This window comes from Podarcis liolepis, assembly GCF_965112155.1.
Source record: "Podarcis liolepis genome assembly, chromosome: 12".
NCBI lineage: Eukaryota > Metazoa > Chordata > Lepidosauria > Squamata > Lacertidae > Podarcis > Podarcis liolepis.
The window spans coordinates 1,897,671-1,910,104 of record NC_139563.1 but is presented as its reverse complement, the minus strand read 5'-3'; the positions used below and the strand labels follow the sequence as shown (position 1 = coordinate 1,910,104).

Sequence of the window (12,434 nt, the reverse complement as noted above, 5' to 3'; positions counted from 1 at the left end):
GGTCTTTAATTTCCTCATAATCTTTTAATTTCCATTTTCCTTCTCTATATGTAGGCCACTTCCCCTTTTAACCAAGCATTGTGGTTGGTAAAATTACCTTGGAAATTACCCTAGGGGCTGAGGGGTGAACTGGGGTTTACTGGTATTTTGAAATATATGGTGGGAGCCATATATTCATGTCATATTTGGTGGTAACAGCAGTGACAGAAGTTGGTTTTGCTACAAACTGTTTGTACTAAATTTGAATATTTTCCATTCATCAAGCTGCATGAATTCTCTAGTTGCTCAGATATTAAAATGTGATTCTAAGATTGGTTCCCTTCACATGCATCTCAGCTGTTCCAGAAACTCCTCCCTGGAAGAGGCAGAGAGGCAAAGAACTGTCCATCCCATAATGACTCCAAGGTTGCTTCCAGCAATGTTAGAAACTGAGAAATGAAAGCTAGGAACTCAATGGCACCTTAAACCGAGGTTATGGGAGCAACAACGGAATGTCTAGGTGCGCTTTTTTAATAACAAGAATACAAAGCTGAAAAGGAATAGACTGCGGCTAAAATATTATCTTCATTTTTCACATGGTCTAGTCCTTCCCCTGCCCACCCCCCTAATATTCGTAAGAGGGTCTCTTCTTCAGAGAGTAGCTGGAAGTCGGGAGGCAGAAAAAGGTCCTCCCTTCCTTCCGCGCTGAAGTTTTAAGCTGAAATCAGTACTGCGCCCAGAGGTCAGAAACTGCTCCCTGTTTGAATGAAGTGTCGCAAAATGGGAGTTTCAAACACCAGCTCCCTGTCCAAGCATTCTGTCTGACCTGCTTGCAGGAAAGTGCGAGTTGCGTGACAACAGGGCGTCAGAGACAAGCCCATACTCCACACTTCGCAGGGGCATTTCTCCTCCAGAAGTCGCATCTTTCAGGCTCACTTTGAGGGGGGGCTGGGGAAACGGCCCCTTTCCAGGCACAAGCTGCCCACCCACAATGCATTTTGCGTGTGCCAGAAGAGGGCTAGATTGAGGTTTGATGAGGCCCTCAGCTCCTGAAGGTAATGGGGCCCTTTACATGTCCAGCTGTCCTTTGTCAACAACAAATTGTCACTGTTTTTGGGTTTAATATATGCTATATGGTAATTTACGGACCTCATAAGTATCTAAAGCCATTTGCGCATAACAAAATACGTGTTTTTTCCAAAGTAATTGTTGAACTGAAATACAATTAAGAAGTATATTAACAGTGAAGTACAATTAAGAAGTAGTATATTAATAGTGAAATACAATTAAGAAGTATATTAATAGTGAAATAATTATTAAGCTCTAACTTAAAATGATTTTTTATTCATAACAAAATAATGCAAACACATAGGTATTTGGGAATAACAAAAGTTCCTTTAGAAACACCATTTACAAAGACTCATCATCTAGTCTCTAGAAACTTGCTATAACATGAAATAATAATAGGTGTAAATATATGATGCAAACTACTAATAATTATAAATAGCAGAATGTAGGCACCCTGTATATAGAAAGGAGCAAACCAGGGATATTTGAGGGGGCAGGTTAGCAGGCGGGGCCCAAGACTTACATCATAGGAGCCGACACAACACAAAACGCTGTTGCTGGATGTACGTTTTATTTGATTTGTTTTTTATCTTATATTTCGGAAATGTGCATCCTTTAATTCCCCCCCCCCCCAAGAGAGTGGGGCCCTGAGCTCTGGCTTGTTGAGCTTGTACCTCGATCCGGCCCTGTGCCACAATCTCTCAGCCTTGAAGGTGGACGGATGCGGAGCTCAGCATCCCCCGATCGCGCCTCCTTTTCTTCCCAGACGCCCTTCAGGAGGGCGGGGAGCGCGGCGGGTCCCTGGAAGCTCATCTGAGCGCGCTGCCGTGGCGCGCATCTCCCTCCTGATTCCCTGGCCAGAGGAGAGACCCGGGGAGACCGGGCGTGGGGAGCGCCTTGCGCTGTCCCCGTCCAGCTTGCAAGAGGGAAGGGGGATCGGGGCCCATGGGCGATGCCAAGTCCATCCGTCCGAGGTCCCCCCTCCTAGCACGAAGCCTGCCCAGGGCAGCAGGAGTCCTCACGCCCAGCCCGCGCTGTCCTCTTGCGCGAGTCTCCCCGCGTGATGCGCGAGGACCGGGAGACAAAGCGGGGATTGTGGGGCCTGGAGAGCCGCTGCCGAGCCCCCCCCCCGCCCCTCCCCGCCCGCCCAGCTGGTGCGCAAAAGCTCCGCCCGGGGGGATGGAAACGAAACCGAAAGTGCCCTCGCTGTTGCTCCCCGCGTTTGCGTCTGCCTCCCGCGGCCCCGAAAGGAAATGCGTGTCGCTCACTTTCTCCTTCGTTTCTTTTTTGGGCTCCAAAACTTCGGGGGTAAGATTCCGGGGACGCTGCTCCCGAGGAAACCCATAGAGGTTGCTCCGCTCCCATATTTGGGAGTTGAGATCTACGGATGGTTCATTCTTCTTGCTGTGCAATGCCAGAAGATTAGTGTGCATAAATCAAGTTGCTGGAGCGCCCTGGAGAAGAAGGGGATCCCTTTTCCAGAGCTATGCTCACCGGAGGACGCTTGGAGATCCGGGGGCTGCAGATAGACCAGAGCGCTCTCCAACAAAAGATTCCCTACATGCCTCTTCTGTTTCCTCATTTCCTGGGTCTCCCTTAGTAAGATATTTCCTTATTCCTCCTTCTGTGTTGTTTTTTGAAGGTGGTGACACAGTAATGCAAAGGAATATGATAGCCATGTTCAAATATATAAAAGGATGTCACATAGAGGAGGGAGAAAGGTTGTTTTCTGCTGCTCCAGAGAAGCGGACACGGAGCAATGGATCCAAACTACAAGAAAGAAGATTCCACCTAAACATTAGGAAGAACTTCCTGACAGTAAGAGCTGTTTGACAGTGGAATTTGCTGCCAAGGAGTGTGGTGGAGTCTCCTACTTTGGAGGTCTTTAAGCAGAGGCTTGACAACCATATGTCAGGAGTGCTCTGATGGTGTTTCCTGCTTGGCAGGGGGTTGGACTCGATGGCCCTTGGGGTCTCTTCCAACTCTAGGATTCTATGATTCTATGAATCTGTTCAGGGGTCCAAAGGATGCTCTGACTCATCCCACTTGCAGGAGGGAAGTGAGGATGGCATGAAACTCTGGCCATTTCCAAGGTTCAGGGATTTTATTTATTATTACTCTGTTTGCACAATTCCTCTCTCTCTCTCTCTCTCTCTCTCTCTCTCACACACACACACACACACACACACACACACCCTTCAACCCACCAGGCCTCATTTGTAAGTAAAGATATATTGAGGTGTTTAGTGCTTCCCCACCTGGACTCAAATGGCTGTTTAACTACCTGTTTAGCTACCGGTTTTCTATCCAGTGGTCATCCTTGGTTAAAAACAAAAACAAAAAACCCCTCATTGACCCTCATTTTTCCTTCTGAAGAACAAGTGGGGGCTTTATACAGCCCCCGTTTGAAACAGTCAAAACTACTGCAGCAAAACTTAACAGTATTTTACAAACTTGGGAGGTGGGTGATCCATTTTTAGTCTGTTTTATTCTGTCAAGACTGTGTGCTCCTGAAATGAAGCATGAATCTCCCTGTCTTTGTTGTGTAATGGATAGAATAGAATAGGGTTTGGATATAAATGCAATAAGAGACGCGGGTGACCCTGTGGGTTAAACCACAGAGCCTAGGGCTTGCCGATCAGAAGGTCAGCAGTTCGAATCCCCACGACTGGGTGAGCTCCCGTTGCTCAGTCCCTGCTCCTGCCAACCTAGCAGTTCGAAAGCATGTCAAAGTGCAAGTAGATAAAAAGGTACCGCTCTGGCGGGAAGGTAAATGGCATTTCTGTGCGCTGCTCTGGTTCGCCAGAAGTGGCTTAGTCCTGCTGGCCACATGATCTGTACACCGGCTCCCTCGGCCAATAAAGTGAGATGAGCACTGCAACCCCAGAGTCGGCCACGACTGGACATAATGGTCAGGGTCCCTTTACCTTTATAAATGCAATAAGACAATGAAATGAATACTAAGCATTGTGGAGCAAAGCCTGTTTGCTGCTCTGCTTGTTCTCTGTGTGTGGAAGGGACCTTCTCGGCACAGGAAGGTGAGAAACTGCAAGGGAGAGGGCGTTCCTTGGGGGAATTTATTGTCCCAAATTCATGGTGGAAATTCACTCATACTTTTTTTGTGAAAATTCAGAATAAATTGTTGAATTTGGATCCTTTTTGGCTTCTGTATTTTTCTTCACCTCAATTCCAGGAAGTGAGTTGAAAGAAATGACCACAAGGAAGCCATCTCTGGAGTTCAAAATCAGCAGAGAGAGGACTCAGCTTGCACTGCTCACAACGCGTTCCTTTTTGCTATTTTATGCCAAGCCACATGAAAAAGGCAATGATTTAGAAAATTATGAAGAATAACTGGCAAATGATGAAAAGTGGCAAATTTTTAACATAGTAAAAGCACAGCAATAACAATACCTTATATGGAAATGTTTGCAATACAACTACTAGGAGCATTGTATGGAAGCAATAGGAAACTGTTTGCATTAGCAAAGCAAAGGTAAAGAGGCATGTCTTCAGGATTAGGCAGGAATCCTTCAATGCAACTGATTTGCAGAAGTCATTGCCTCTCAATCATAGAGCACAATGTTGCTTTGCTGATCAAAATGAGAAAAACCTTGTGAACCACCTCTGTCTCCTTGAGGGAAGGGCAGTAACAAGGGTAAACTTTTTTAAAAAAATGAACTAAATATTTTTTTTCCTCTCTCTACCTACTGACAAATTCTTATTTCCTCACCTCCCCCCACAGCATCATATATTCTCATAATGTACCGTATTTTTCGCTCTATAACACGCACCCGACCATAACACGCATGTAGTTTTTAGAGGAGGAAAATCCGTAGGCATGCCACCCGTAGGCATTCCCTCCATAACACGCACAGACATTTCCCCTTACTTTCTAGGAGGAAAAAAGTGAGTGTTATGGTGCAAAAAATACGGTAATTGAGCTCAGGTGGTTCTGGATGTAAGTGATGCGGAAGCCACTCTTTCCCGCTTCCTCACGTGCAGAACGTTGCACAAAATGCCCAGATGATCATCATCCAAACAAGGACAGAGATCAATGTGTCCCCAAGATTATCACCTTCCTGGCTTATGGAAAACATTTGGGGATCACCTTAGCTCCCATTGTCCTCTTTTTGTCTTTAACAGCAGGGAGTGTGTTGGATCTCAACGTGTTATGTGTCCAACCAGATTTGGTGTCCACCTTTGAATAGGCTAGGCTCGGATTTTGTGCTGCTCCATATCCCCAAAGCAGCCATTTTGTGACTGGCAGGGGCACCAGCTCCTGGGGGCCGAGACCTTTTGTCCCCCTCCCCCATATTATGGGTGGTATGGACACCCTGCTAACATTCAGAAAGCATGGAGGCAGAGTGTGGAGCCAACGGTGGCCTAGCTCCGGCCTCTGGCTCCTCCTCTTCCTGCTGTGGAAGGGAAGGAGGTTCAAAGCACCTCCTGTCGGTGGTGGCCCTGGGAGGAGGAGAGGCAGAGCCACTGACCACTGAAGCCACACAGCTGCTGCGTTCAGCTCTGCCCCCAGCTCCTCCTGAGGTCGTGCCGTTGCACACACGACATTGGCCCCTCCAGTCGCTTTCACAAGCTGGTGCCTCTGGTGACCAGCACCCACAGCACTTTCTCAGAGTTCAAAGTGTTCCCACTGGTCCAAAACGTTGGGTGACCCCTGGTCCACAGCATCTTCCTCATAGTTCCCACCTGAAACAAGAACCACAACATTAGTCATTCATGTATTATTATCCTTCATGCTCCAAAAGGGGACATCCACCCCCACCCCCATTTCTCTCTCAGCATTATTTCACCCCACGAGCACATTCCACACCGCGAAAAGTATGTGAGGAGGCTGCAGAGGTGAGCCAGTGAGGAGTGAAGCCCAGGAGGCAAAGGGCTGTGGCAAAGGGAGAGTCCTGAGGCATCTTCCTTCAGCTCCTGGTCCTGAGGGTCCCCATCCCAGATATAGGGCACCGTTAGCCCTCTAAAAAGAACCTTTCTAGAGCAAAATAGAGGACACATTTGCCAACTTCAAGTTCTAACTCTCTACCCACGAAAAAGAGGACGTGTCCTGGAAAAGGAGGACATATGGCAACCCTGCAATGCCCATCTCATTCTGTATTAGGGAGAAGTAATAAATCCAGGAACCCTTTTCCTGTTGGTGACAAACAAATGCCCCTTTCACTCTCCTTTATTGATTTTTATTATCGTATTAATTTGCAATAAAAAGGAGAGTAACTACCAAATACAAAAGAAAATTCAAAGTTGAAATACAATAAAAGAGAAAGTGGATGAACCATTTCAAAAAAGTGCATCTGGGTAGGAAGTTAACTTGTAGTGAATAAATGAGACAAATGAGCTGCTATTTTACAATTCCAATATTGGGCGGATAGGGTTCATCTTTAAATAAATTTGTTTTAACAACTACTGTATATAATTTTCCTGTTAGAAGTTTGCTTTCTTTGCCTCTGCTTTGTAACTATAATTTTAACTCTGCTGTTTGATGCTGCTTTTACTTCGTTATATTAGGGGTTGACATCCAACATTAGACATATCCAGAGTGGGAGCAATGAAATAAATTGACTTAAATCTACTGATATCTATAGGTCTACTCTATGACTAATGACAGTTATCCCTCTTCCATTCTTGGAAAGGAAGGAAGGAAGGAAGGAAGGAAGGAAGGAAGGAAGGAAGGAAGGAAACTTGGCTATTCTCTGATCCCAGGAGTAATTCCTTGGGTTCTTACCACTTGCATATGCACAGTTGTATTTGCTGAATTTCCCAGCAGAGCGGAGCTTTATGCGGGTTGTACCATCCACATCCTTTCTGGAACTTACAACCCTGAACTGCTCATAGGGTGGGATCAGAACCTCGTCCTCATTGGGGAAGGAAGAAAATTCTCTGATGAGAACCCCATGACAAGTGCTAATCTCAAAGATGGTTTTGGCCACAGGCTGTCCAACTCTCGATTCAGGATCTGCAGCGAAACCACGGGCAATCCTCTCTTGCCGTGATGAGGACGTGAATTGCCCGAAACGGATCGTATCCTTAACAGTAGCACTGAAGTGGATATTTCTGACCCCTCGAAACACCTTGTAGCAGGAGGTGTTGGAGGTCCTCAGGTCCTGAAGGGCTCTGGTCAGGAGAAAGTGGAAGGTCTTGAAGTTGAAATTATTCCGGTAATGTTCCTTGGATTCCCCAGCTTTTCTTACAGCTGCGTTGAAATCAGAATACAACTTGGGTTCTTCAAGGGTATAAGCCATGATTGCTGCAGCGTACTCTGGCTTGAGGTTTCTGGGCCAGTTACTATCATCCCTCAAGTTGGCTGCTAATTTCCAGGCTTTGGCATAAATTTTGTTTTTGAGGAGCTCGGTTTGGTTTAGCCATGCAATCTCCTTCTCCATCGTCTGTTCACAGCCCTCGTATTGGTCATCGAAGGAATCCAGGGCCATGTCAAGCATTAACTCGTTGCCTAAAAAACGGTCTTGTCTTGGGCTGGAGCTATGGGAGACCTCAAGCAGAAAAGAATGAGATGGGTAAGTAGCTTAGCGTACGAAGAGGCTGGGAAGGTGAGACTTTGCGATAGAGGCTCCTATCACAGGTCAAGTTACGCAGCATCCCTGACAAGTGGCCATCCAACCTCTGCTATGAAACCTCCAAAAAAGGAGTGTCCTTCAGTGTTTCTACTCTATTGTTGTTTTAATTTTTTTGAAAGTTTTACATTGTTGATTTTTCTTATTAATAAGAAAACCAGGCAGAGGGCCTTCTTGGTAGTGGCGCCCGCCCTGTGGAACACCCTCCCATCAGAGGTCAAGGAAATAAACAACTACCTGACTTTTAGAAGACATCTGAAGGCAGCCCTGTTTAGGGAACGTTTTTCATGCTTGATGTTCTGTTGTGTTTTTAATATTCTGTTGGGAGCCACCCAGAGCCAAATGGGCGGGGTATAGATAATAAATTGTTGTTTTTGTTTTGTTTTTGGTTTTTTTGTAAAGCACATTGAGGTTTGTTTAGTTTTCACAAATCAAGCAGTGCATAATTTTTTATGAATAAATAAGGTGTTCCCCAAATCACTACCTGCTCTAAGAAAACAATAAAAAGGAAATGAGACCTCTTTACAAACTGCCCCCTTTCCTTGTTTGGGGTGTGTGCTGAGGCTGTTTCCAACTGCACATGTGCAAAAAACAGAAATATATCTTTGCCCAAAGTGAAGAGGGTCTGGCTTCCTGGAAGTAGGATTGTGTCCAGCTAGCACTGAGAACAAGGAAGCGATGTTTCCCTTGGTATCTTCTAGGGCTCTCAGCAACCCTTCCTTCTGACTACTTCTCCAGCTCCATGCAAAGGCATTGATCCCTCTGCCCCTAGTTGTTGAGGGTTGGGGGGTGGAACTGTGAACAACTTCTTCAGTAAAGATCTGGATCTTTAGGGGGCAGAGAAGGCTCTCCATGACGGCTATGTTCTGCCTCCACAGCTGTGCGCAGTAATGCTTCTGAATACCAGTTGCTCTCGCACTCATGGCCTGCTTGTGGGCTTCCCATCTGGTTGGCTGCTGTGTGGACAAGATGCTGGACTAGATGGTGATCCAACAGGCAGGCTCTTATGTTTTCCAGGCTCCTTCTCGTCTGGCACCCAGTTACCTACAGTGCCCACTGACCAATCAGATACTTGCAAAAGCCAGCCCTTGCCAATGGATAGCACCCTCGACCCTGGAGGTTAGCAGTCAGTGACAGACCTCCTTGGAGAATGCCTGGACCAAGTCCGAGGAATGGCCAAAGCCCTGTGTTAGAGCAGAAGGTCCCAGGTGGGCATCTCCTGAAAGGGCTGGGAAAATCCCTTGCCTGAAACCCTGTAGGCAACACTGGTGGCTTCTCATCTTCCAGATCTGGCCTTCCTGGCCACAGCTACTGGTTCCTCCAGTCCTGTTAATAGGAGGCTGGTGAAACCCAAACTCCAGATTTAAGATTGAATTCTGGACTGAAGCCCACCTTTCCCCCCTCCTCCACCCTCCAAGCTGCCTTTTCATACCTGATTGTCTCCTGTGAAGATTCCCATCAGATGCAACACCAGGACTCTGTGGAGAGGGGACTTCATTGTCCACACTGTTCGTTTTTGGGGTGCAGCAAGTTGGGTGCAGGCAGAGCAGATATCTCTATCTGCACGCTCGCTTCCATTTGAAACTTACTTGCAGCTTTATGTGTTTTTTCTCACAGAAACAGGAAACAGGCCGATTTGAGGTTTCGGAGGCAGGGGCGGGGATGAGGCAGGGGGGAAGCTCACTTCCTCAATGTTCAACTAAGTTCATTCTAGCAAAAACATACCCAGTGATAGGTCTCGTTTTCACAGAGATTCCTCCAGTAACAGGAAGAGGGAGAGGCTTGTTTCTCTACATCCTTCCCCTCAACACCATCAAAGAGCATTTCAGTCTGCACTTCTGGTTTGCTACTCAGCCACATTAGAGGGGCGACTATTAGTATACAAAGCCCTCCATAGCTTGGGATCAGTTTACTTGATGGATTGGCCTGCCTGACTCCCATCTCCAGAACTGGGACTTTTCACAAGTGCAGAGCCGTCTTTCCTATTGGGCTTAGTGGCTCATTGCGCCAGGGCACCGGCCTCTCAGGGGCACCCCAGCGAGTGGGGGAGCTGCGTGGCTTTGCCTCCCCTTTCCCTGCACGCCCGCCAGCTGTGCCCCCTCAACCATAGGGCTGGTGGACGTGCAGCTTCCTTCCCAAGCCTCCTCGGGAGGAGAGCGATCCCTGCAGAGGCTTGGGAAAAGGGCGACAGCTCTGGGAAACAGGGGGGGGGGATCTTTGCACCACAGCGTGGGATATGCTTAAGACGGCCCTGCACAAGGGCCACATAATCTCCCTCCTTCATTGGGCAGGCTTCTTTTAAACGTTGCTTAGACTTCCTTTCCACAGGCAAGCCTACAGAGACATGGAATTTCATTGGGTACATTGCTTTTAAAAAGCTATTGGTTTGTAGATATATCTTGATAATTCAGATATGTTTAATGTTTTTAAAGTCTGTTTTCATCAGTATTTTAAATTATATAGGTGTGTGTGCGTATCTTGCTAAATAAGAATAAATAAATACATGACACGCCACTAGGGATGTCCTGTATTCCATAGCTTAGGTTGGGGTTAGGGGTGGACAAATTTTATCTTCATTTCTCATTTTTTGATTCTTAAGTCCAGTCCTCCACATTTCCACATCAATTTGTGAGTATATATTTGTTTCAAGTCCTGCTGAAAATTCACCCCATCTTAGTTCAATTTACTCCTAATATACTTAGATTTGAATGAAAGTTTGTCTAACACGCAATTTTGCAAAGCAATTTCTCCTAAAATATTGCATTTCTATATTCCATTTTTGACAATACAGTGGTACCTTGGTTCTCAAACTTAATCTGTTCCTGAAGTCTGTTCCAAAACCAAAGCGTTCCAAAACCAAGACACTCTTTCCCATAGGAAGTAATGCAAAAAGGATTAATTCATTCCAGACTTTTAAAAACAACCCCTAAAACAGCAATTTAACATGAATTTTACTCTCTAACAAGACCATTGATCCATAAAATGAAAGCAATAATCAATGTATTGTACTATTAAAATGTATAAGACAGTATTGTAGATGATAAAAAAAATTAAAACATTTCTTACCTGCACTGATGATAGTCATTGTTTGAATGGGGGGCTTTTATCCATTTCTGCAGTCACACAATAAATCAATCAATCAGTAGTTGAACTGGTCACAAAAACAAATTACTGTAACTGAAAAAGCCCCAAAAACAAAAACGCAAAATAAATAGCCAAAACAAAAGTGCCAAATACAGTGATACCTTAGTTCTCGAACTTAATCTGTTCTGGAAGTCCATTTGACTTCTGAAATGTTCAGAAACCAAGACGTGGCTTCTGGTTGGTGCAGGCGCCCCAGAAACAGTAGCCAACAGCTGCATCAGACGTTCGGCTTCCAAAAAAACACTTCCAGGTTTTTGGTGTTTGGGAACCAAGGCATTTGAAAACCAAGTTACCACTGTATAAACTTTTATATGCACTATTTGCCCTGTCATGTGCATTTTTACGCACATTATTTGGCTAGAGGACTGGGTTACCAAATCCAAAGAAGTGAGAATTCCAAAGATGGCTGTCTTTTGGTTTTTGCTTTCTCTTCGAGAAAGTGTGAATTAGGTTGGTTCACCTTTAAATGTGAACTGGAGCACATTTCCATGCTTAGTTGAGAGGGCCTGCCCAGGTGACGCACAAGCTCACTTGGGGTGGAAAGTACTTGCGGGGTTGCCAGTGATGAAACAACTTCTGGTCCAAGAGACGGCTGCCTAGGATTTTCCAAGGCTTGGGCACAATCCACTTCCAAAGCAGATTTGGGCCTGGGCACAGGCAGATTTTGAAGAGACCCCTTGATTTGACTGGAGGAGACAACAGACAGAACAATCTCCCTTTATCCTTAAAAGAATGGGGGGGTATTAAAAGTGTGTTTTATCAACACTGCTGAGCAAACTGGCTTGTGGTCCTTCACTCTCCACAGGGAGTCCTGCGAAGGGTATTTCAGTGGAGGAGGCGGGATATTGGGGACAGTGGCGTAGCAAGGTCAGGTGGTACCCGGTGCAGATAGGATTGGCTGCGGGTTGAGTGATGATGAGTCACCGGCTGTTTACGTCTCGCTCGAGTACAAACTGCAGAGACAGACTTAGGCAGAACGAAACACCCCCTGCCCTTCCTTGTCCATTTGCTCTCCACTATACAGCGTCGAGTTCAGCCGTGTTTTGTTGCGTTTGTTGACTGAACTAAAAAGTTTCAATATGTATTGTGTTGAATTGCTGAGGTTAATTAATTGTCAGGCGAAGTTATCAAACTCGTTTTAAATAATATTATTTTGTCCCAAAAAAAGTGTCGTGAGCCCAATTTTTTAATTTTTTAAAATTTATTTTAAAAACACGTATTTTTGCCATTTTGTCACACACACACACCCCAGTGGTGACACCCGGGGCGGCCCACACCCACCGCACCCCCCTTCCTACGCCCCTGGTTGGGGAGAATTGTGCAGTCTAAAAGAAACGTATACAGTGGTACCTCGGGTTAAGTACTTAATTCGTTCCGGAGGTCTGTACTTAACCTGAAACTGTTCTTAACCTGAAGCACCACTTTAGCTAATGGGGCCTCCCACTGCTGCCGCACTGCTGGAGCATGATTTCTGTTCTCATCCTGAAGCAAAGTTCTTAACCTGAAGCACCATTTCTGGGTTAGCGGAGTCTGTAACCTGAAGCGTATGTAACCCAAGGTACCACTGTACTGAGCTCTCAAGAACTTCCCTCAATGGTCCCTAGATGTCAGTATAGGCCTAGGAACGTTCCATTTCTTCGCTTTCCCTTATTC

General features: G+C 45.9%; 2 protein-coding genes across 5 annotated transcripts in view; one reads left to right on the top strand and one right to left on the bottom strand.

Annotated features, from left to right (window-relative positions):
• LOC310689457 (erythroblast NAD(P)(+)--arginine ADP-ribosyltransferase-like) overlaps positions 1-9,276 on the bottom strand; it is a 44,759-nt gene extending 35,483 nt beyond the window's left edge. Inside the window, exons 1-3 of one of the 3 annotated variants that reach the window (XM_083467204.1) lie at positions 9,070-9,274; positions 6,791-7,556; positions 4,981-5,751 (exon numbers count right to left, since the gene is read on the bottom strand). In XM_083467204.1, the coding sequence (XP_083323330.1) occupies positions 5,675-5,751; positions 6,791-7,556; positions 9,070-9,135 (909 nt within the window). In that variant the 5' untranslated portion in view covers positions 9,136-9,274 and the 3' untranslated portion in view covers positions 4,981-5,674. Of the gene's footprint in view, positions 1-4,980; positions 5,752-5,791; positions 7,557-9,069 lie in introns of those variants that run through there. The other 2 variants (XM_083467203.1, XM_083467202.1) reach the window with 2 other exon arrangements.
• The window catches only part of LOC310689477 (GTPase IMAP family member 7-like), a 96,794-nt gene that overhangs the window by 9,317 nt on the left and 75,043 nt on the right, over positions 1-12,434 (top strand). The gene's annotated exons all lie outside the window — the stretch shown is intronic.